The sequence below is a fragment of the Rattus norvegicus genome, chromosome 8, assembly GCF_036323735.1.
Source record: "Rattus norvegicus strain BN/NHsdMcwi chromosome 8, GRCr8, whole genome shotgun sequence".
NCBI lineage: Eukaryota > Metazoa > Chordata > Mammalia > Rodentia > Muridae > Rattus > Rattus norvegicus.
Genome location: NC_086026.1, coordinates 15,281,740 through 15,307,116, shown reverse-complemented (window position 1 = coordinate 15,307,116; position 25,377 = coordinate 15,281,740). Strand labels below are relative to the sequence as shown.

The 25,377-nt window shown below is 40.0% G+C and overlaps 1 protein-coding gene and 1 long non-coding RNA gene across 13 annotated transcripts in view; one reads left to right on the top strand and one right to left on the bottom strand.

Moving 5' to 3' along the window:
• Nucleotides 1–5,170, bottom strand: part of LOC102548563 (uncharacterized) — a 45,015-nt gene extending 39,845 nt beyond the window's left edge. Inside the window, exons 1-3 of one of the 8 annotated variants that reach the window (XR_593756.4) lie at nucleotides 5,086–5,162; nucleotides 2,662–2,717; nucleotides 1,884–2,096 (exon numbers count right to left, since the gene is read on the bottom strand). This is a non-coding gene — a long non-coding RNA (uncharacterized LOC102548563). The other 7 variants (XR_010054075.1, XR_593757.4, XR_010054076.1 and 4 more) reach the window with 7 other exon arrangements.
• Cntn5 (contactin 5) overlaps nucleotides 1–25,377 on the top strand; it is a 1,231,995-nt gene that overhangs the window by 942,302 nt on the left and 264,316 nt on the right. For all 5 annotated transcript variants that reach the window (XM_017595409.2, XM_017595411.3, XM_017595408.3 and 2 more), the window contains 3 exon segments: nucleotides 7,732–7,868; nucleotides 10,225–10,354; nucleotides 12,600–12,750. In XM_017595409.2, the coding sequence (XP_017450898.1) occupies nucleotides 7,732–7,868; nucleotides 10,225–10,354; nucleotides 12,600–12,750 (418 nt within the window).

Sequence of the window (25,377 nt, the reverse complement as noted above, 5' to 3'; positions counted from 1 at the left end):
CCTACGTGGGGTGGGAAGGGGTAACGTGCTCAAGTCCCAGTTGAAGATGCCAAACAGAGCAGGAACACTGGAAGTCAGGGCAGCGAGAGAGCAAAGAGATCTGGAATATGCACATGGCTGATTCATTCACGACATCTAACTCTCATGACATCTCAAGACTGCCTCTCCTGCAAACATAATATCCTGCGAGGGGATTTTTTAAAGAATATTCTGAAATTCTGTAAATTAAATTCAACCTTTCCATGATCTCAGTAACTCCTTCCAGAATTCATCTTCCTAGGCAGATTATGCCATGAACACTTCCTTCCTTTCCTCCCTCCCTCTGTCCATCCCTCTTTCCATCTCTTCCTTTCCTCCATTTTTCCTCCTTCATTCATCTACATGCTATCAATAAAGGATTGAATTGAGGAAAAAAACTGAACCTGAAATTGGAGCTGAAAATGTACAAAGGGTCATGAAGGTTCAAGGTACATTCTGTCCTGACAACTCTGGTTAGACCTTAAAAACCATCAGACCCCTGAACAGCTGAATGCACAAAAGCATCTGGGAAGAGATCTGCTCCGTAAAACACTGAGAGGTCTGCGGCGTGCACACAGGCACGGGGCTGAGAGGTCTGCGGCGTGCACACAGGCACGGGGGCAGAAGCTTTCCGGCTGCAGATGTACCTAGTAACATTAGTATGTGATCTAACAAGTCTCTAGTTTCATATGAAAGCTGGTGCTTGGAACTCATCATAATTTCTTAAAGCAGATAATCCTGACGGTCTCCTGACAAAGGAAAAAAGACTTTTTTTGCCATTCCACACTGAAATACATTTTTATCCTCACACTGACAGAACGGAGTATTAACCCTCTTTGGAGAAAAATACGGGTTGAAAAATGACAGGAATTAAATAAGAAATTTATGGTTTAGATCTACAAAGGGGACTAAGCAATGTTTAGTGCTGTTGCAAATCATGACCCACAAATCTCTATTCTAAAGAATGCTATGTTCCTAAAGAGAATGACTCAGAGGGTGGAGCCTGAGGTTCCTAGTTGACCTAATGCCTTTGCTCTCTCTTCTTGATTTAGCTACTTGGTTCTCAGGCAGTAATGATTGCAGTGCCAAATGAGACAGTGTCAAAATAAATATTTTAACTCGATATTGATATACGTAAAAATTATAGGTTGTTATCACAACCGAAAAAATAGGCCAGTTTTCATTGTTTGCCATGTATACTTGACAGAAGGGGAGGACATCTTGAAAGGATGTGGGATCCCCAATGGAGGAGTTAGAGAAAGGACTGAAGGAGCTGAAGGCGTTTGCAAACTCATAGGAAGAACAGCAATATCAACCAGCCAGACAGCCCAGAGCTCCCAGGGACCGAGCCACTACCCAAAGAGTACACATGCAGCGACTCATGGCTTCAGTCACATATGTAGCAGAGGATGGCCTTGTCAGGCACCAATGGGAGGAGAAGCCCTTGGTCCTGTGAAGGCTTAATGCCCCAGTGTAGAGGAATGCCAGGGCACGGAGGTGGGAGTGGGTAGGTGTGAGGGGAAACACCCTCATAGAAGCAGGAGGAGAGGGATGGGATAGGGGGTTTCCAGAAGGAAAACCGGGAAAGGGGATAACCTTTGAAATGTAAATAAATAAAATATCCAATAAAAGAAAAGGAAAAAGGATGTAACCTCTCACTCCAGCCCATGATGAGAATAGCTTCCTGTCAGACTTCATCATGGTACCATGCCTTTAGATTTGTCCTAAGCAATTTCAGTTTCTCTCTGTTTCCTTGAAAAAATTCTAAACAATTCCTTGTTTCATTCCCAAAGATATCTGGATTCCTGCAACTTCTATAATTCAAAACTTCTGAGATTATAGGTCGGTCTATGTGAGCAACCCTGTAGGTTTTAGATGAACATTTATACTTGACTAATAGCAGGTATACATAGTAATAAGTCTTCCATTACTAAGACAAAACGCTTGAGATCTTCATTCGCCTTGAAGAGGACAATTAGTGCTGGCTCATGATTTCATTGGCTTTAGTCCAGGGTGGCTCATCCTTGTCACATGTTGTGGTACTGCACATCATGGAGAAAACATTCACCTCATGTCAGCTGGAAGGGGAGGGCAAATAAGGAGGAGAGGAGGAGACTTGAGCTCCATTAGGACACATCCCTAGTACACTGACTACTTTCAAATAGATCCCAACTACTAAAGGTTCCAGGCCTCCCCATGGATGCGACAGTCAGGTAACCAACGTTTCTGTATAGAGGGCTTTGTGAAAGGCCCCCATGCTAACCTCATGGGTGTCACGATCTTGGCTATTTTCCTGTACCTATAGTTTTGTATTCAGGCTCCATTTTGAGCAGTAGAAGATCGTACAGAAGCACTGCACTTCAGACCTGCCTGTGAGATAGTAATGCTGCAATCTGAGGTTGCCCATTTCGTCAAAGAATTAGACATAGCATTGGTGGCAGGGAGATAGTTTGATTTTTTATAACAGCATTGGTATTAAAATATAATGTAATAATTGATATAACAGGAAGAAGCCTGTGTTGTTAAATAAAAGATTAAAGAAATGTAAGTGTGTGTGTGTGTGTGTGTGTGTGTGTGTGTGTGTGGTGTAAATAGTATAAAACTACAGAATTCAAGAAAAAATAGCAAAAATTATAGTCCTACCTTTGGGGAGTGGTTTGAAGATCAGAAGAAAGTGCATAATTGTTCAGGTGGATGTCCTGTGGCATCATATATGGTAGATTTATGGGTTAATTTCTTTGACACCTCTAGCTTCTGACAATTTACCCAAAAGCCTACTTTAAACTGTCACACAAAATTGCACCCCATCATTAAATTGAACTTTGCTTGTTAGCAGACTCAATTAAAATGAAAGGAACAGATTAAATAAGAAGGAATTTCGTGAGGAACAAAAGAAGGAAAGGGGAAAAGGAGAAAGGGGTAGAGAGGGACAACTGAAGGGAAAACAGAAGGAGGGAAAGGAGGCAGAAGAAAGACAGTGCAGCAGTAGCCATAACTTAAGCAGTTCTGAGGGAGGCTTAGGAAGTGAGGCATCTGTGCACAGAGGCCTAGTATACAGAGCTATGTAGAGCTATGTAGAGATATGTAGAGCTATATAGAGCTATGTAGAGATATGTAACATCTGCCGTACAGACAGTGATTTGGGGTTGATAGTCACTGCATTGTATCGAAGGTTTAGACTTGCATAGAACTTAATATATCTGTAACCAGTGTGCTTAAGGGTAGAGGTATGTTGTACTGTTTCCAACAGCCCAGAAAGGACACAGCTGCATTGCTGGTGTAGATGATAAAGAGTAGATCTACTGTCATTAATGCCCTGAGCAGCTCCTTCATTGATTTTTAGTACGTTTAAATATGGATAATTTAATTATATGAACTTTCAAGGCAACCTTTTTGAGGTTATTTTCAATATTTCTTTCTAAAATTAAGCATGCTCTCCAGGAAGCAGTGGATAATTTTTCTTATAAATCTATGTTATTTTAATGCTTACCGCTTTTATGTGAGGATCACTCTGCAGGATTCAGCATAAAGCAAGTGAGTGGAGAGACTGAACAATGACTGCTGACAGGTAGTCACTAAGAGCTTCTGTTTGAGGCTGTACATCACCAGGGCTTCACACGAGATCTTATGTTCTAAGCAGTTCATTGCCAGGATTTGATCAAGAGCTTATGTTCTAGTTCATGCATTACAGGGCTTCAGAGGAGAGCTTATGTTCTAGGTTCTGCATTGCCAGGGATTCGCATGAGAGCTTATGTTCTAGGTTCTACACTGCCAGGGCTTCACAGGAGAGTTTATGTTCTAAGCTTTACATTGCCATGGATTCACACATTAGCCTGAGTGGCACTTAGTAACAAGGAAAGCATATCTACAGAGATTAAGAAGTTATTACTACAGGTTGAGTTGGAAACATATGCTGTACTTAGGGGACATGTGGATAGAATGGAGGATGCTAGAAAATGACCATGAGACAAAAAACAGGGAGGGTTTACGCGAACAGTCTTGAGAGTGCAAGAAATTAAATTCTGTTAAGAATGAGGAAAGAGAGCTATGGTGGGCCTGAAGGCACCAGCAGGGAAAGTGGGGTAGCGGGTGGGAGGCATTCTATCTGAATTGAAACTTACACAAACCACCCCTGTGCTATATGTACACAGCATGTGCACTGTATGAGATGTTATGAACAGTTGTAAGAAGTTAGCAGTAGACTCTGAGCCTTTAGCTTTGGTTCAATAAATAATTGAACAATCAAACAAATTTTATTTTAACACATATATAGTATTAGATTTGAACTCTACCTTTTAAAACTGAGTTTTAAAAATTACAAATAAGCAAACAAACAGTTGAACAAAAATGAAGAGAGTGCGATCTGGGATTGAAGACTGAAGCTCGTCTCCTATCTCCATCCTTGCTAACCACATTACAAGGACGATGATTCACTGTGTGATCCAGCTCCAGAGCATACTGACACATTAAAGTCTTGCAACTATTCTTATTCTTCAAAATTGTGTTTTTCCATATTTGAACTTCAATGAGTGTCTTACCACACTAAAACTACACATAGATTCACCTTAGAAAATTATATAAACTTATAGATTCCCAGCTCCTGAACTCATCCATGATGCCATGATTATTTCTTTGGGGAAACAGTTTCTTGTCTCAAATCTATTACTCTGAAAATAGTGCCATATATATGTTCACATTTGATTAAAGATGAAGTTTTGTGTGGTGATGGACTGGGACAGAGAATAAATCACTATTTATTATGTTCAATCATCATAGCGGCCCTCTGAAATAGGAATTATCATCTGTAGCTTACAAATGAGGCTCATTAAAGTGAAGGAATTCATTTCCAGTTATAGATTACAGCAAGGGTACCACAGAGTGAGGTTGAACCTATGTTCACCCCCAACTGTATCACCCAGCACTGTACATTAGCTTTCTCCGGCTCACAGCGGAGAGCTATAACACTGAAATTGATCTATGTCAGTAAAATGTGTTGAGTCCTCAATACTTAAGATACAGAACAAAGCAGCAGCCAATAACACTTAGCATATGTCAGGAGAGACTTACAGAGTTCCCAGTGATGAGAGGCAGTAAGCATGGCTTGCTCTATGCACATCTGCTCCACGCATCACAAAATGGAACCCGGAGATGGTTCTGAAGCCCAAATGTATTACATAAGTAGCTGCCAGGATACCGTGCATCTGGCAAGGTTCTAACAATTTTCCACTTCAAAGACCATATGTCTCCTTAGTTTTCTAAGCCCTGAAAGATGTGGTTCGACATAAGCCAAATGAAAGTTACAAAGTTTATTGAAAATTCAACCAAACCTGGTTTTTTTTTCTCATTTAAATTGAGTATGTAGGTATGTTTATATGTATGTGCATGAATGTTTGTGTGTGTATGTGTGTCTGTTGTATGTATTTATGTGTATATGTATATGTTTGTGGTGTATATATGTGTGTTCGCGTATGCATGTGTACATGTGTGGTATGTATATATGTGATATTATGTATGCAAACATCATGTGTGCAAGTGTGTGTATGTGTGTGTGTGTTTGTACTCACTTATACACAATATAATCCATGTGGATGGCAGAGGATGATTTTCAGAACTTAGCTCTTTTCTTTACCATGTGATCAGAGGGGCTGAACTCAGGTGTGGGATAGGCATCTGTCCCTCTTCAGCCATCTCACTGGCCTAAATTTTCATTTTATAGATAAGTGAACAATTCGTCACCATGCAGACTAAGTTGTGGTGTGTGCTGCTGACCCTGGGTTACTATTTAGAAGCCACCCCCTTCCCCTAGTTAAGTGCAATGTGCTGCCTAAGAGGAACTTAAAGGGGGCTGTGTGCCTCTGACCTCATACTGCCAGGACCCTCCCAGGATGCCCTGCTACAACACTTTCCAGCTACAGTCTAGTGGCTGCTTCTAAAGCTATCTTCCGTTCCATTTCTCTGCATCTCTTCTCTTTGTGGATGTAATTAATGCACAGTTAGCAGTTCAGGAGATACGATGCAGTGCTGAATTGAAGGAGAACAGCAGAAAAGCACCGTGGAAGCTGAGAGGACCTTGCCTTGGCTGTAACTCCTTGCACATCATACACTGTCACAGATGGTATCGCATACACACCTTGATGTTGAGGTGTTGAGTAAGATTTGTTTTTGAAACGTAGAGTTTATCTTCTTTTTTAACATCATTCATGACCCACATTCTCGTTGTGCTTATGTCTGTGTTTATACATAAGTGCATATTTGTGTGGCACTTAAAAATCTGTTCTTCTAAATCAGTTGCCAAGCAACTTGTATCTATTAACCCGGAAGAGCATCTGAGGACACAGCCAGTCACACACAAGGTGCAGAGTTCCTATGCAATGCAGATGTTGCTGTCTAATGCTCAGCTCACTGCTCAGCTCAGCAGGAGCTGTAGGATGAAATGCCCCCGCTTTGATTCAAACAAGCCATATGAATACAGAATTAATGTCTTTAATGTATTTTTATTTACAAGTAAGTCAGGGAAGAAAAGGTATTTTAACTTTTATCTTGTACATTCTATATATGTCCCACAATGTCTTATGATAATGAAATCTTTATATGTTACCATTTTGAAACTTTCTTCACTAATTGTAATGAAGGAACTTTATTTAATTCTGAAAAATTATGCTAAGTTAAATTTAAACTCAAAAATTAGCTTTTCAAAATCATACCCGTTTACACAGACACAGACATGTACACACACATCAAAGCAACTAACACAGGACCTGTCTGTGGCCTGCTGCTCACAGGAATTATTCTTTCAAGTGAGTGACTCCATATCATGTAAGCGTATAAGCTCTGGAGAGAAGTAAACCACTTGCTTTGAAGTGTGTGTGTGTGTGTGTGTGTGTGTGTGTGTGTGTGTGTGTGTGTGTCTGTGTGTGTGTGTGTGTCTCTGTGTATGTGTGTTTGTGGTGTTTAAGTTATACCTTCAGTAAGCAAAATAGTCCATACTGTCCTATTTGTTTTTTGGGAAACAGTTTTGTGTATAATGAGTGCTCTAGTGTGTGATGATTTGTACTTAAATCAGGCACTGGTGACCAACACTTCAGACACAGGCACATCTCTGTGAGTTTGAAGCTGGCCTGGTCTAGGACAGCCAAGGATACACAAGAAACTCTGTCTGAATAAAAAAAGAAAGAAAAGAAAAATAATAATGTGTTCCCCTGTGTAATAATGACACCCCTATATAATAATGGCATGCCCCCCTGTGTAACAGTGACATTCTCTTGTGTGTGATAATGGCATGCTTCCCACATAATAATGACCTGTCCCCGTGTAATATGACATGCTCCCCTGTGTAATAATGGTGTTCTCCCACAAGTAATAATAACATTCTTCCCTGTATAAAAATGACATGCTCCCCTGTGTAATAATTGTATACCCTGCAGTGTAATAGTGATGTACTCTCCTGTAAGGGTGCGCTCCCCTGTGTAGTGATGTGCTCCCCTGTGTAGTGATGTGCTCCCCTGTGTAGTGATGTGCTCCCCTGTGTAGTGATGTGCTCCCCTGTGTAGTGATGTGCTCCTCTGTGTAGTGATGTGCTCCCCTGTGGTTACATGAACGCTACACATAAGGACTAAATCTGAAGAAATACAGTGGATTTTCCCCAGTGAAGGTTAGATGTGGTGAATGTGGACATATTGAGCTTGTTTTTCTTTCTTGTTTAAATGCTCACAGCGTACCCACACTGGGTACAGAAACTGAATGACACCCAGCTGGACAGTGGGAGTCCTCTGCAGTGGGAATGCAAGGCTACCGGAAAGCCCAGGCCCACATACCGCTGGCTGAAGAATGGAGCACCCCTCCTGCCACAGGTATGTGGAAAGCTCAGAACTTCTGCCTAGCAATCTAAGTACCATGGTGTGCTCATTAGGGTTTGTAGAGATAATCTATCATACACTGTGTGGAACTATCACCTGATGGCCTATTAGCTGAGGCAGGATTCAAAGGTGGGATATCTGGCAGAGAAAGGAGAATTCTAGGAGTTGGGAGGGAGATTCACTCTAGACTCTGAAAAGTCAGCCAAAATTAGGAGAGGTAACTAGACGTGGGCCAGCTGTAGACTGGAATAAACAGATTATATAAATTATCATCTAGTCAGGGAACAAGCCCAAGCTTATGGCCTAAGCATTTATTCATAAATAATTAAGCCTTAGAGTTGTTATTCTGGGAACAAAGAGGCTAGCGAGAAAAGTTCATGTCTACAATGGTTATTATTTCTGAGATAAAAATATCATGGGCAAAAGTAACCATATAACAGTTCATCGTCAGCAGAAACTCAAGCAGGGATGGAACCTAAAGGCAGGAGCTGATGTAGAGGCCCTGAAGGGGTGCTGCTTTCCGGCTTCCTCACCCTGCTTTTTAATAGAACTCAGGGCCACCAGCCCAGGTGTGGAAGCAATGACAATGGGCTGGGCCCTCACATCAATCCCTGATTAAGAAAATGCCTAACAGGCTTGCCTACAATTATGAAAGGATTTTCTCTGGGGAAGTTCCCTCCTTTCTGATGACTCAGTTATGTGTCAAGTTAGCATCAAACTAGGCAGTGTACATAGCATGTAGCACAAAATGGCCCTCTTTTGCTGTCTCATATGTGTATGTATAAATACATATGTAATATATAAAAATCTTTTATTATTTTAATTATCTGATTACTTTTAGAGTAATTATATTACACTGAAGTTATTAAAAGCCTATAAATCCATAGACAAATAGCACCAGTCATCACAGACCTGCTGTCATTTCTTGCTGACCCTTAGATATTTTAACTCATTGCGCATGTGAGAAAACTGATCTAGAGCACAAGATTACTTGAGTTCGTGTTTCTATAGGAAAAAAAAAACTAGAATAAAATTGTAGTGTCCTGGGAAGGGTCTTTCCACGATGTTCAAACTTAACAAATGTCTTTTCAATAAATCAATTGTATACCTTTAAAACCACTTCCTGTATGACAGATTTTCATTGATTACTTTTTAATTGCATAATAAGAAAGTTAATTTTAATAGCTCTCTTTCTTAACTGTGGCCTTCACAGGAAGGTGGTCAGAGGAGAAATAGATCACTGTTTATAACAGGAAAAGAAGGACTCTGCAGACAGTTTTAAGAGTGTAAAGTCATGTCCAGTCAGGGCGGGTGTACCGTGCTTACTCATGTACCATTTACCTCCCAGGGTTTCAATTCCTTTATTGTTAAAGTCACGCCTTTCCAAAGTTCCAAGTTCTGACATTGTCTTGTTCTGAAGCCAGTTCATCCTAAAGAAACTGCAATTAACCAAAAGACAGCAGCTACATACAAAGCCATGAAAGCAAACTTGGGTTCAGTTTGCAAGCTCTTCCTCTCTGACCTTCTCAGGGATTTCCCCCCCAGGAGTTGGGGTCATATACTGATGGTCAAATATTTTATTCCCAACATCCAAGTCACATGAATACCTCACACAGATATAGTCTTTGAGAGTGGATTTATTTTGAAGATGGTGTCAAATTACCTGGTATCTATATTAATCATGGAATCCGGGTTCATGAAGATGTTAAAACCTAAGAAGGCCCTTGCTTTATTTTTAAACGTTGAATAATAAAATTTGTTTTTGAGATGTACTTTTCTCACTTTATTCATGTCTGATTGTCTTTTATAAAAAATTTCCACATAATATTAAAATGTATATATCCCAGCTAATAATTGTGTATATATTTTAACTACTCAATAGTTGTTGCTGACATTGGTGATCTGTGTTAGTTTGTTGAGAAATAAGAGAAGAGTCACACCTCTGGCCAGATGGACACAGGGATCATTGCCGTGCGCTTGGCTGTAACTTACGTCTATTACACTTCACACTCTAGATTGTGCAGACTGGGCCTACTTTCTCCTTCTGCTTCATTAAAGGACTGCCTACTAACCCCGTCTTTGTTGATTTTCTGTTGGATTCAACTAAAACAAAGCTGTCTCAATTCAAGAAATGAAAATACTAAGCAATACATCATAATTGATTTCCAAAAGGCCATTGAAAATCGTAATTGATCTCTAAAAGGCAAAATATGTATTAAATAATTAACTTACAAAATAATGTTAACTAGGTTAACTAGAGACCCTCTTTGTGTGGTCTCTGGGATTTTAAGTGGATGGTTCGCTTGAGCTGTTTACTTTCTAGTTCTCATTTCTCTTTATGCCATTACAGAGCAGAGTGGACACAGCTAATGGAGTATTGGCGATCCATAGTGTAAATCAATCAGATGCTGGGATGTATCAGTGTTTGGCTGAGAATAAATATGGAGCTATTTATGCGAGCGCCGAGCTGAAGATTTTAGGTATGCAGTTTTTTGGCAAAGAAAGAAGAAAGAAGTTTGGCTTTCTTCTCTTCCCTTATTCCAACTATACTGAAGTTTTATGATGTGATTCTAAAACCCATTTTAGAGCTTGAAAGACGCACTATATCATGTTGATATTCCTTCTGCAATTTTTCCCACCGTGCTTATGTGTATGAGTTTCGTCTTCGTCTTAAATGGCTGATACAATATGTCTTTGCTATGGCAGAGAATAAACTCATGCAAGAGAATTCACTAATTTTCACAGGAGAAAGCCCCAGGTTGTGTATGGAGCTGTTCTTGTTTCCATTCAATTGCTGTGTTTAAGCACCCTACCCACAGCAGCTTAAGGGAGCAAAGTTTATTTGTTTTACACTTCCAGGTCACAGTCCATCACGGAAGAAACTCAAGCAAGAACTTGAAGCAGAAGCTATGGAACCACAATGCTTCCTAGTAGCTCAATCAGGCTCCTGCTTAGTTAGCTTTCTTAAACAGTGCAGAAGCATCAGCCTGGGAATGGTGATAATCAAAACAACCCCACCCCCACCCTCAACCCCCACCCCCACCCCCCACCCTCATGCACGGCCCAAGGCTTTCTGAGCAATTTCTCATCCAAGGTTTTCTTCTTTGGGAACTCTAGGCTGATTCAAGTTGACAAAGCTAAAAAGGACTGGGTTCCTTTATTTGGCCAGTTTGGCCCGGCCCCATAGAAATGTTAATGTTTGCCTAAGTAGTTCTAATTACTATTGTGTAATTGACATTTCAAAAGGAAACACCAAGGTGAAAGCTTCGCCTGGGAGAGCTTTGCCTTTCTGGGGCCAAGAGAGCAGGCATTAAAAGCTCCACCTTTGCTAAGATCTGAGGTTGGACTCCAGCTGAATACTGCAGGAAAGATTTCACCCAGAAGTCCCAGAGTAATACTGAGCTTGCCGGGATACCTGCTCTATATACCTAGATGGGTCCCTAAGTGTTGTTCAGGGATGACTGCAGTACAAAGAGAGACACTGAAGTGGTCTTGACAATGATCTCACAATGTGTTTTAGAGCCTTACAGGTGCTTTCTATTTCTGTAAACAACATTTACAGAAAAAAAAGAGAAACAAACAAAAAACAAACAAACAAACAAACAAAAAAAAAAACAACCGCATGGTCTCTGAGACAAGGAAAGGAGCCATTTACATATAAAGTAAATGTATACCATAGGCACTTAGTTGCTGATATTTGCAACTGTACTTGCTCTACATTACAAAAAAATCATAGTTAATAGATATGGGATGGGATTCCATCACAATTTCATCATCTTAACAATTCAGATATTAATGAACTTTCTTGTCAACACCTGTTGTTGTCTCAGAATGGACAAGTTGATTCAGTCATCAATCACCTCAGCGCTTTCCTGGAAACAATCTCAAACCCTTCTATTCAATACACATACATTCAAAACTATCTGTTAAGAGTAAATCCCAGGGGGCAACCAAAACCGTTACCTGTAATCTTCCCATACCTTTCTCTGCTCCTCTGCTCGTCCTCCATAGTTTGACAGGCCCCAATTGTAATGTGTACCTCACTTTCCTTCTGCCCTGCCCTGCATCCTATGGCTTTAACATGGGCATAAATCACTGCTGAGAGATTTGCAAAGGTTCAGCTTGCAAATCACTCACTCTCTCAGATAATGGAGACTTGTATATTTCAGAGAAAACAGAATCTTGATCTAAATGTGGTAAATCCTAATGAGTGATGATACTTAGGTGAGTAACTGAGATAGATGAAATACATTTTGAGTTTAAATTCATATAATTCCATTTCTTTAAAGATTTTTTCTTTGAAAACTGCACTCACTTCTGTATAATTCTAAAGTAATGTAAGGAGGGGCTAAATTACATTGAGAAATAAAAAAAATTCTCTCACCTAAATTCACTGCACAGAAACCCAAAATTGACTCTCCCGGCTGACCTAGCCAATGTCTAAGTGACTCCCAGTCTTTCACAGTTGACTTTGGTACTCATGAATAGAGTGTCATTTATCAAAGTATTCTTTATTTGTAAGCTCCACGTTACTTGAAACTATTAACTCATAGTGGGCAGATAATCACTAACATCTTTCTTAATCAATAAATTTTGTGGTAATGCCATATAATTTTTTGTAAGATTTTTAAGAAATGTGTGCCAGAGAGAGGAATTGAACATGTGGGTGAATGAACTCTAATTCTCGGCTTTGCCTCTGACTGAAGTTGCTTCTCTTTGCCGCAGCCTCACCACCCTCTTTTGAACTGAATCAAGTGAAGAAATCAATAATTGTCACGAAAGACCGGGAAGTGCTCATAGAATGCAAACCCCAGGGCTCTCCAAAGCCAGCCATCTCCTGGAGGAAGGGAGACAAGGCAGTGAGGGGGAACAAGAGGTGAGAACTTTATTTTGCATTTCAATCTTTTATCATCAAAATTAATTTCTTTCTGCTAGTTTGTGCAGTGATGGATTTCTCCGAGATCCCTTCGTGCATGTGTAGCAATATGCTGCAGTCTCAGTCTCCTACTAACCTGTACTCCATGATCCCTCCTCTTACTCACACACCCTGCCTTCCCCCAAATAGTTCCTCCTGCTGAGGTCAAAAGTCACATCTTGGAGGTTGCAAATGGCGCACATGAAGTATACAAGTCTTGCAGAGATCATGATAATTAAAATGTGAGTTTTTTTTCTATGTCTGATCTTAACAAGGTCTATCTCACTTTAACAACTTCTTTGCCACCCAGTGAGAATTTCGATCGTTTTGATTTTCATTTTGGCTTTGCATTATGGTGGACCACATATTGTCTGTGATCATTTTACGGTCTGTGTTTTCATTTGATGCTCATATTTAGATAATGGGAACATATTCTGCGACTTCTGCATAGTCATTTTATGATCAAATTTGTGCCATGTGATGTTTGTGCCAATGTCTGCTTTTCTCTTTTTAATCATGTGGGTGAAAATAAAATAGGATTACTTTGGTGGCAACAAGCACATGTGAAATATGCAAAAGAATATTCAGCATGATGATGTTTGTCTCTGGAAATCAAGAGGCAAAGTAAAAGGAAAATCCAGACAATGAGAATTAATCCATCCCTTTGTGCTCTATTTTCCATATGTCAAGTTCCAGGCTTTGCTGGGCATTACCCAGTGATGTTAGAGGTGCTGGGTAAGACAGGATAAAACATCTACTTTGGAAACATAATCACATATATTACTGCATAAGAATGTTTGTGTTTACCTTGTCTATAAAAATAGAGAGATTGATAAGTTCTGCATGTGCAGAGGTAAGTTCCAGTGCGCCTATGTAATTTAAGTTAGCACTGGTAGCTAACCTTACAAGTGACTTTGGATTTAATTTTTAATTTTTGAGAAATGTTTTACAAAGTAATGTCTCTGCAAGTCTAAGATATATTGATCTAAGTAGTCTCAGATGAGCCTTGTTTCATGGCTGTGTTCAGGTGGGGCAGGTGGGATTTGGTTGTTTACGTAGGATGTTCACATGGGTATGGGCAGTCAGAATGAGTTTCCTGTTTCACAGAGAAGTCTTCTGTCTTGTAGAGGCATACATGACAGACTGTTATATCGGTGTTTTCCTTTGGCTGAATCAAAAGACAGAAGCTCTTCTATTTTGACTGCGTTATTTTCCTTTCTTCTGACACAGCCTGAAACCTCCTATTCACTGCAGGTCCCAAGAGTGCTGCTCATCAGCTGTTCAGCCATAGAACACTGTGGGTTTAAAATCAGGCGGAATCAGTTTTTACCAGAGTGGAGTAACAGAACTAGGAGTTCCCTTTTGCAATAATATAAACAAAATGAACTTGGTACGTTTTAGAAATTGAAAGTCACAGTTTATGGGTTTCCCAGCTGTGTCTACCTGACTTGCCGTACACCCTAAGTACGCAGGTCATGAGGTGGGTGCTGACCTCAAGCTCAGGTACAGTATTTACTTCTGAATGTCAGTACTTCTCATCGAGATGCTGTTCAGAAAGGAGACTACGAAGCGAAATGGTTGTTTTACTTATTCAAGGAAAAACAAGATTCGACCACATTCTATCTTTCCTAGTCTACAATTTTAAAACTGCAAACTGGTTCTGTTTACAGATGAATAGTGACCTTTCCCACTCTGAGGCTGACAGATAGAGCTCCTGGGACCCCAGCTACTTACCAGAACGAGGGAGAAGCATCTCACACTAAAGTTTACCCTGGACGGTAGAGTGAGACCCTGATCAAAATAAACAACGAAACTAAAAAGGATGACTGGGAATATGACATAGTGACACACTGTGACCGTGGCACATGTAAGAAACATGTCTGGTAATATGACACAGCAATGTACAGTGCACATGGCACATGTAAGGACCATGTAGCAACATACAGTGCACATGTCTAATCCGCAGAACAAAACCAAAGTAGGCATAGAAGCAAAATAACATGATCATGGATGAACAGTGAGTTACCATACAGTCGTCACAGCTTCTGTGACTGCTTCATTCACTTAGTCCTAACATGTACAGGAGAGGTGGACTATGAGTCACAGGAAACTTTATAGTTGCTGCCTGTGTCCTCAGGCTCATCTCTGTGACATAATGGTTGGCCAGTGAGAACTGCTACTCAGTTGATTTATTTCAGCATCACTTTTAATAGCGATGGCTGCTTTTAAGCCAGGGGCACTCACAATTGCAATTCCTACGCAGGATACAAGAGTGTGAGAAAAAAGTCAGTTCCATTGCTCGTGCTTCAATGTGTGGTGTTCTATTCTAAACCTACTTCTTTTTAAAAAATACTTTTAACAATAGAAGTTGGGGAGAACGTTCAGAAGTTAAGAGCACTGGGTGCTCTTTCAGAGGACCCAAGTTGGTTTTTTAACACCCACATAGAATGGCGACTGATCCATTAACTTCAATTCCATGGTGTTTAGTGTCCTCTCCTAACTTCTGCTGGTACCAAGCATATATGTGGTACATTTACGTACACAAAGGCAAAATATTCATACACCTAAAATAAAAGCAGAGCTAAATCATCACTTCTTGTATCACTTCTATCGTCTATATAAAGTAATTGGCTATCTGTGGGGAGCTAGAAGGGGAAATAAAGGGGTGACGGAAATGACTCTGTTTGTGAAGCGCTTGCTATTAAGACCTGAGCTCAAATCTCTAACCTGGCTCCCCAGTCATCAAAGCCTGACTCTGATGTCCACCTGTGAGCCCATTGCTCTAAGAGTTTATGGCCAGAGACAAGGAGATTTCTGGAGTTCACTGGCTAGAGAGTCAAGCCTGTTAGTGAGCTCCAGAATCAGTTAAAGACCCTGTCTCAAGAAGATGGAGAACCTTAGAGATGTCGCAACAGGTAACAGCACATGCTATTAATCCTGGTAATAAAAGTAGCATCCTCATACCTCTCATGGTGGAAGAAGAAACAAGCTGTCCTCTTACCTCTTCACACACATTGTGACAAACATTCCATCACACTACAAACACAAAACAAATGAATCAATGTCAAAATCCTTTAAAATATGGAAGATATGGAAGGAAAAAAGTCTAACTTCAATCTCTGTCCCCCCACATGTACATGTGTTTGCACATTTGCACAGTTATTTGCACACAAAGGCATATGCCGCTTACCCTGATTCCCTCACCCTTGCACAGTATTAACCACGATAATTTCAAAAATATTCCCCTCCCTTCCTTCCTCCCTCTCTCTCTAACTCCCTCTCCCTCTCTACACCCCCAACACACACACACACACACACACACACACACACACACACACACACACACACACACTAGAATAGCTCTGAGTCTTAATACGTAATTTCGGAGATCTGTCGGAAGACATTTACTTAGGTTTTGTTATCACTCCTGTCCATTTTCCTCTTGAAATGAGTGCACTTGAGGAGTCCTCAGCGTGGAGACTGCATGGGGACCCTTCTCTCTGACTTGCTATCACAAGCCTGGTCTGTTCATCAAGAACCTATTGGATCCCCACTCCAGCTCGTTAGACCCATTACTTGGCCATTAGCTTTTGTTAAAATATAATCACCCAGAAATACTCTAGCCGTGCACACACATTAAATCTTCATTATTACATGTTAAGCTTTCCTACTTTCTGTGTGCAGTGTGGACTGAGGAAAGAGTACAAGGTTCTAAGAAGAGACATAGTCTGCATCTTTTGCAATGGCATCTGTCTCAATCAGTATGGACTATCATAGAAATACCATAGATGTTTAAAACTTAGTTTGAAGACTTAGAGTTTTTAAAGAATTCAAGCACAGCTTTTTATTTCTAGGCAAAGGAAGTTAGCAGTTGCAGAGATAGTAAATTATAACACAGATGAGTACTCAAGAAATTTTCAAGTAAAAAAAAACTTAAATGTTATTGTATAGAGGGGCAATATCATAGGATACATGTTCTTTTATGGGACTGAAATCAAGACCAACTTGGCCTCAGTTCTTCGTGCAGACCCCCTGCTCTCCAAAGGCACTTCATAATGGCCAACTTTTCAACTTCCTCATTTAACACGCATAGAAAATTGCACTTGAAGTACCTATTAGCTGGCTTCTTCTGGGAATACACGTTGTGTTTATTGGGCAACAACGATCAAGCTCACATACTGACTCTCAGACAAATGGGAAAATATACTCTTCATAAAAGCCCTACAGGACACTGTTCCTGCAGGGAAGCATGGTCTTCTTGCTCTTTGTGGGAAAGAAGAGGAATTCATGAGCATAATTAGGGTCCTCTTTCCACCCCTTATATCCACCTCCATGCTGTGTTTGTTAATGAACACGCTGTTGTGTTGGTTTCTCAATGACAGTGTCTTTTATATATTAAGAACATAAAACAATGCAGACCCTAGGTATCTTCTTTTTGTTCGTCATCTAGAAGTTGTACAATAAGGGTAAATGAGCATCCATTCATCAAGCGTATGTCACTTAGCCTCCTTTAAACTGAAAACCTATGCTTTTGGAGGAAATGAAATAATCAAAATGATGTAAATCATCTCAAAGAAAATGAGGGTGATATCTGACCCCTCATGAGTGGTGATCCCTCATGAGCTGCTGGCAATGTGCAGTGCGTCATCACCCAGAAATGACTCTTCTGTCACTTCCCTGAGATTAGAAGAAAAGGAGAAGACGTCTTAAACTATTATTGTAGGTTTATGGATAGACTCAGAATCAGGAAAAATTGAACTGAACAAGACTTGGCCTTCTTCAGCCACCCTTTAAAATGCTCATAACAATATAAAACCAATAATGAGTCGTGGTTGTTTTGGGACCAAAAAATGATAGACACATTCTTGACCTCTAGGTATACCATCCCTTCAAGTAGAAATAGGCAAATCTAAGAATGATCAAGAAGAGGAGTATCCTAGCAATTGGAGGCTGAGGCAGGAAGAGCAGGAGTTTGAGGCTGGTCTAGTCTACAAAGTGAGACCCTTAAAAAATAGACAGGCTAAACAAAAGAAATGATTGACAACTTGTTCAAGCTTGCAACTCTGAAAGCACATTAAAAGTCAGCAGAAGGCTCTTCCACTCCACCCTCCTCCTGACCAGTCACTGAATTCAGATAGCAGAAGCTGCCTTAAACTGTCGTTGTCAGGAAACCACTTCCAGAGGAAACAGTATGCTAGTCTGCATGTTCTGACCCTGAACAGCTTCAGATATTATGAAACTATAACCATAGAAAAGAAATGGCATAAATCCTGGGATTAAAATGATTAAGAAATAGATAGTAGTGTTGATAAACAGTGATATAAAGAAAGACTAATATAATCCATGATTTCCAGAAATATTAACCCATGGACTTCTAGCAAAAAGAAAATACAAATGGTTTCACATTGTGATCTAAAGGCCATTTCTGTGCTTACATTTTTTATTAAATAAGCACGCACAGTTTCTTAAATAAGGATACATAGTAATAGTATCATCCTTTGGGTCAAGAGCATTGGAACCAATGAATGCTCATCTCAGTCTACATGAGTTCTATCTGAGGGAAAATCAGATCAGGAGCTGTGCACCTGACTGACTGCAAGATTAGCATTGGAGGATGAGGTCTTGGGACATTGAAAAAATAATGAAAAGAATAAGCTAGAGCAGTTGCTCTTGACCAACTAGGCCACCAACACAGTAGCACAGGAGTTCAAAGCCAAAGACACATGGAACAGCACAAACAGTCACGGACTGTCGGGAATGTGCATTGATCTGAAAGGATAGGTCTAACCGAGCATAACAAATGCACTTGTGGATATATAGGAAAATCTATAATCGTTAGCGCTTCTAGAAGAAGAAGGCAGTAATGTGCTGAGTCATAGCAATGAAAGTCAAGTCAAGCACTCTGTAGGAAAAAATCAGAGATTGGGAGCCCATTCTGCATATCCACATACCATAGCACACATACCTTATGCATGATACACCTCATGTACACATATATGCCCACACACGATATGACTCCACACATATCCACCACATTCACATACATATACATATACACACATATATATACATATACATATATACATACATATACATATACATATATATATCAGTACAATTTTTCAACCCTGTTTCTGTTGAGCATTTGATGAGTGCATGGCAAAATTATGACATACCCTTCATGTATTTCAAATCATGTAAATTTGGAATAAATTTTATTTTGAGAGAAAACCCATGTACATTCATTCTTACATTTAAAAACTGGGAGTAAAAACAACTGTTCAGAGGTTGGGAATATATGAATTGGTAATAAATTTTAATCTCATTTTTATGTTTTTCCATATTTTATAAAATTTTATACTGAATAGAAGAACATTTAGGAGGCATCATAAGATTTTACTGTAGATCCTTGTTAAAAGTGTTAAAATGACTTGTTGCTAATCACATGGTTCAAATTTAAATAATATAGATTTCATCTCAACATAACAGAATGTTATTGTTAGTATTCTGTCTTCAAACTACATTGAACTTTCACTGCTGTGAAAAGTTTCACTTTTCCCTGCCTGATTTTAAACATTGTGACACTTGCTTTACTTTCTAGTTCCTTCTTTTTCCTTTGAGACACACTGATCACTCTCAGCAATAGTGCCATCTCAGAAGAAAGATTTGCCCTTCTGCTCGTGGTATCTAAGCAAATACAATAACGAGAATGCACAGGTAGGAGGAAGGTAATGGTTTACATTAACTCAGTGCCAAGGAAGAACCAACACAATAAGCCGAATCAAGGCAAACAGAAAAAGTATAAAAGCAGGTTTATTGGGGCCAATTCTCCAGTCCAAAGAATGGAACTGGAGAGCTCACCCTGGGCTAAGGCAAGGGGCTTTTGTAGATCTTAGGAGGAGGGTGACGAGGGGTCAGCTAGGAGCTGGAACTGTGCCCATATATGGTCAACAGTGGAGCACTTAAGACAGTGATTTAAGTGGCTGGCAACATCAAGGCAGGAGATGCCAGGAATGGGAAACTGGGCTTTTAGCATCCTTTCTTTATTTGGAGGCTTTCTGAGGAGGTGGTGTTGGAGAAAGGAGGAAGCAAGCAGGGCTTCCAACTAAACGGAACCCTCTGAGTCAGATACATTTAAACTCAAAGGGATTAAGTGACTTGTTTAAAATTTCCAGCCACAAAGCAATTTTAAAGTCACATCTGTTGCTGGTCAATAAATCTAAAGTTCTACCATGAGTAAAACTGAAAGTGGAGCTACATTCCCACACGGAGACGGAGAGTGGAATTCCACTCCCACCACCTTAGACAAACTTCCAAGACCCTTTCGAGCCACCAACTGTACCTGGCCTTGAGCTTACATTCATTCTCCTGCCTCTGCCTTTGGAATGCTGAGAGAGAGTCAACATGCCTGACTAAAATTCTGTTATATTTTTCTTAGTCTATTTCTGTGTTGGAGTTAATTCAGGGTCTCAGACATCGCAGACAAACGCCTGAGGGATGTCTCCCCAATCTTTCTATGTTTTCTGTTGACACAGTTTCCTACCTTGTAGCTCAGGCTAGTCTCAAACTCTCTTGTCTTCTCCCTAAAATCACTGGTGCTGGGATTATCCTCATCAACTGCTACACTCAGAATTCTTTCTTAGTTTCTGTTCTAAATTCAAGAACCTTGACATTTACTTCACAGCCACTTTAATCCCCCCACAACACACACACACACACACACACACACACACACACACACACACACACACACATACTCACACACCTCCTACTCTCTCCACACATTTTGTGACTAAAACAGTAATATGTCTTGGGTTTTCGACTCTATATCAATCATAGAACTGCAGACCATTTGTCCCAGGCTCTTGTGCAAGGTAAGTGGATTCCACGTACTAAGGAAGCAGTTGTACAGTTTCTCAGTAGCACCTTGAAGGGAAGCTGCCTGTCCTTGCTGATTGTCTCCCCTGTGAGAGTGTGGTAATTTGTGTGTGAAAATTTTATTGTTCCGATCTAAACTGAGAGTACAAGGACAAAAACAAACCAAAGAAAGCCAGCTCCTTAGTGACTGTTTGGACGATGCCTCCTATTCACCTATGACACAGTGCAGCTTTGACTGAGAAAAACTGAGAAGGACTGAGTGAGTCCTTCGAAAGACCCAGCTTTGCTAAACTTAGTACATATTGTAGTGATGAATTCAGTATCCAGTTAAAAAGAATCCCATGCAAACCCAAGTGCAGACAAGTTTTCATTTCTTTTCAAACCTTCCTGTGATTGCAGAGTCGTTTGTTTGTCTTCTAGAAAATAATCAAATTTGCTTCTGCCTTATTATCATGTTTTCTTATTTTTTAGAGTCAAATCTACGTCTAGCTGGTACAATAAAAAAAAACAGAAAATTGCTTATTTTGGTGACAGCCATATGATATTCTCATACATGCATCATTATATACATATAATACACATTGTTCACATCAGGTGAAAAAGATCCTTGTTTCCTCAGGTTTTATCATCTTTTATAGGAACGTTTCCTTCTACCTTTTAAAATATATATATATATATATATACATATATATATACACACACACACACACTATCTATAGTTGTCTGAGACATAGCACTACAGACTTCCTTTTAAATTTTTTGAAGTGACATGTTATTCACTTGTTTTGTGCATGAGTAGGTTTGGGGACATGCTGGTTGCAGGGTCGTGGAGATGGCAGTACAGGCTGCAGTAGGCAGTCTTTTCTTTCAGGCATATGGATCCTGGGGATCACACTGGTCTTTGGCCTTCCCCACTGAGCTGTCTCACTGGCTCAGAGACTTCTAGTTCCTCTCTAATGTCCAGTCTATGACCATCCCGCACTGACCACACCTGATTTAGTCTATTCAACTGTAATGTTCCACCTATCTTCCTCTCCATTTCCTTCCTATCTCTCCAGCATTGACAATACCACTTTTCTCAATTCCTATGAGATCAGTTTCCTACATTCCACATAGTTTGAGACTACACATACATGTGAGAATACATGATACCTTTTTAAACCTAATTTTTCTTCCAGCAGAAGAAAATGCAAATTACAAACTAATAATGTCAGTGCTCGAGCTTCATCGTACTATCATTGGTCACTTCCTCTGCTTGATGATAAAACTAGATCACACTGGTATTGGTGTTGGTACAGTAAGAAATGTCCAAGGCTGGCTCTGTCTTCTTATTGACAAATTCATTAGAGGACCTGACATTATACATAAGTTACTTGTCAAACTGGTATAACAATACTACTGCCTCTGTCCCAGTTTTTCCATTCCTGATTTACTTTACTTTGAGCAAAATGCAGTGTTTCTAAACCCATTCCATCCCTAGGAAGTATAACCCAAAATAATACAAATGCATTCAGAACCAACATTCGCACTCTATTAAACTGTTGATTAAAAATAGAGGAGGAAAAGGTCTTCTCATGGCTTCAAATCTTGTACTTTACCAATCCTATTGACGTGACATGATGACAGATCTTCAGATATGTGACCTATAATTACGTGCAGAGGACAGCACATCAGGAAGACTTTAATTGCTTTTTCCCTGGTATGTCCCAAATCGAAGGTCATAGAAGAGCTTCAGAGTCCTCCCCAAAGACCTTCAAACCTGTCTTTCCATTTCCTGTTGTCACCACCAGCTGGTCTCTTGTTTCCTTTTCCCCTTAATTGTTAAATATAACAAAAGAGGCATCAACTCCCAAGGGAAGTATCAGGAAGAGCTGTGGCAATTTAAGCCTCAAATGACAACAGAATAAGGCGGCTCCTGTTGTCCTGGCAGCATCTCTTGCTTGCAGCTTTACATCTCTACCTAATTACCAGTTTAGCAAACAGTTCATAAATTCTACTTCTAACTATGCTTCATTTACCCCGGTTACTATAAACAGTTACACAACTTGCCTGGCTGTGCACTCCAAGTAGGCACAAGACTTGAACAAGCCATTAATTGCTTAAAGGCTTTCTTTTTTTCAAAAGCCCCCCAGACTACAACTTTCAGCTTAATTTGTCCTTAATACAAACAACAGCTAAAATATTTGGGAATTCAAGCATCTAAGTGCATGCTACTGACTGATCCTGCTACCTCCCCAAGTGCCTCTTTGCTGAACACAAAATAGCAAAGAAGGAAGATTCAGAGAATGCGGAGGAAAAAGGACTTTACAGAGGAGATGTTTAGCTACTTCTGGGATTAGCTACTAATCCCAGTAGTCACTTAGCTTCAGTTTTTGCATAAATCATTCTCTAATTTAACTGTGGTTGATTCATAATGGGAATTAGCGGCATGGTTACAAATTAGAGTGCAGACATTGTGTTAACCTTGACTGCAGTAAGAGCAGCCGCCAGACCATTTCCATAAAAGATAACCCAAAAAGACATTCATATTAGCACGCCTTCTTCTCTTCACATTAAAAACAGCCCATCCTAGAACGAACAATTGATCAAACTGCAGAGAATAAGTCTCAATGAAGCGCACAATACCAAGTGAGACGTTTGTATCACCTCTTCCAGGAGGCGGGAGAGATACTGTGAGAACCAGACATCAGGGAAGACCAGAGTCAAACAGTGTTTTCTGAACACAAGGACAGCTATATTCAGGGACTCAGAGAAGCAGTGGTTGACTGTTCAAGACATATAAGACCAAGACAGTCACTACTCCCTCATGGAGTAAGGAGGGGCTCACTAGAGTTACCGACCTTTGATGCTGACTGGGGAAGGAAGAATATAACTTTTTTAATAACATAGTCCTAACATGTGACCCACTCTCCAAGAGATGGCTCTATGCCAATGAGCACATATGCAGCACAAGTTAGACTCTGTGTGTCGTTAAAAGAAAAGAAAACATGAAGTTGAGAAGGAGTAGGAAGGTTCAGATCTGGGAGAAGTTAGGGGGAGTGGCTATGTTCAAAATAAATCCTATGAAATTCTCAGAGAATTAATCAAATACAAAAACATAAAATAAGTAAATATGTGTATATATAAACATATATATACATATGTGTTTGTAGATGTTTATGTGGTGTGTGTGTCTGTGTTTGTGTGTGTCTGTGTGTGTGTGTGTGTGTGTGTGAGAGAGAGAGAGAGAGAGAGAGAGAGAGAGAGAGAGAGAGAGAAGAGAGAGAGACCATGTGTCAAGATGGTCTCTGTGTTCTTGGTTATATCTGAAGGAATGAGATTACTAAACTAATTCTGTCATTTTCTTTCATAATTGTACATAATCATTCTCTTTCTTCATGCCACAAAAGAATAGTCTAGGTATAGTTACATGTAATTTGATTCATTTCAAGGAAAACAGACCCTTCCTTGTTAGATAATGAAGGTAAGATACTATGCTAGCTCCTATCAAAGTAAGAGAAAGAAGCCCCGTTCCAAGAGGCACTGTTAAGTGCCCAGATGTAACACTGGCCTTGAACCCTGCAGTATAGAGAGGAAAAGCTGTTCCCACTAAGTCCATGATAAAAATAGCTCTCTTGTCTAGAGCACAAGGACTGTTAGATATGCATTACATTTTTGCGGTCCTCATAATCAGACAATATTCCAAGATACAATTGTCCACTTTAAGTGAATTTAGTCATAGGTGGCCCGGGCTCATATAGTTAGCAAGTAGCTCAGATAAAGAATGTCCAATTCTGTTTAAAGCACAAACTGCCTTTCTGTTGAAATTCACAAAACCCTATGAGAGGCCATAGAATAAAAAATAAAATCTGGTCAGAAAACATGGAGAAGCTTTTGGATGAACTATTTGAAATGATTCTTGGATATCATTTTGACTTGTAGAGACAAGAGTTTATTTTAGGAAACGAGTTCAGAATTTGAGAAACTACTATCACGAATCCAGAGACAGTATATGAAAATATATACAATGACTTGGATCAGAGGGTAGATCTCCAGTAGAAAAGAGAAATAAACTGGTGTTCAAATAGCTGTGGACTGAGGACTTGGGACAGTAGGCCAGGTTTTTCCCTTACCTTGATGTTTCAGACACAGATCTGAAACCATTCTGTGAATTCATTCCCTTTAGAAAACAGAAAAGCAGTTTACTAGATATCTTTAGTCAGTGTGGGAAGAAAAGAAGAATTCAAAATTAGGAAAATGTTTTAGCTTTACCTTACTGGGACGAACTTTTGTGAGAAGCAGATTAAAGGAAGGAGGGTTGACTTGGTTCATGGTTCCAGAGTTACAAGTTCACGGTTATCTGGTCTTGGCCTGTGCAGAGGAAGAACATCATGATTGAAGCAGTGTACCTAACTGGGACGCTGCTCGCCTCATGGCCTCCAGGAAACACATAGGGCCAGGCTGACAAAATAGTACTCCCTTCGAATATCCCAAGTGACCAGCCTTTTCAAAGAAGACCTCATCTCTTAAGTTTCTGCTGTCCCCCAAAGTTTAGGCAACTATCACCCCATCAATGGAGTAACTGATGAGGTAAGAGATCTCATGATCTAATCCCCTCACCTCAGAGTGCTTCTCTGTGAGAACTAGGTCTCCACACAAGTGTTCTGTCTGACTCACATCAAGATATAAAATACAATAGGAAGAAAACAAAGCCCCCATTATGTACAAATG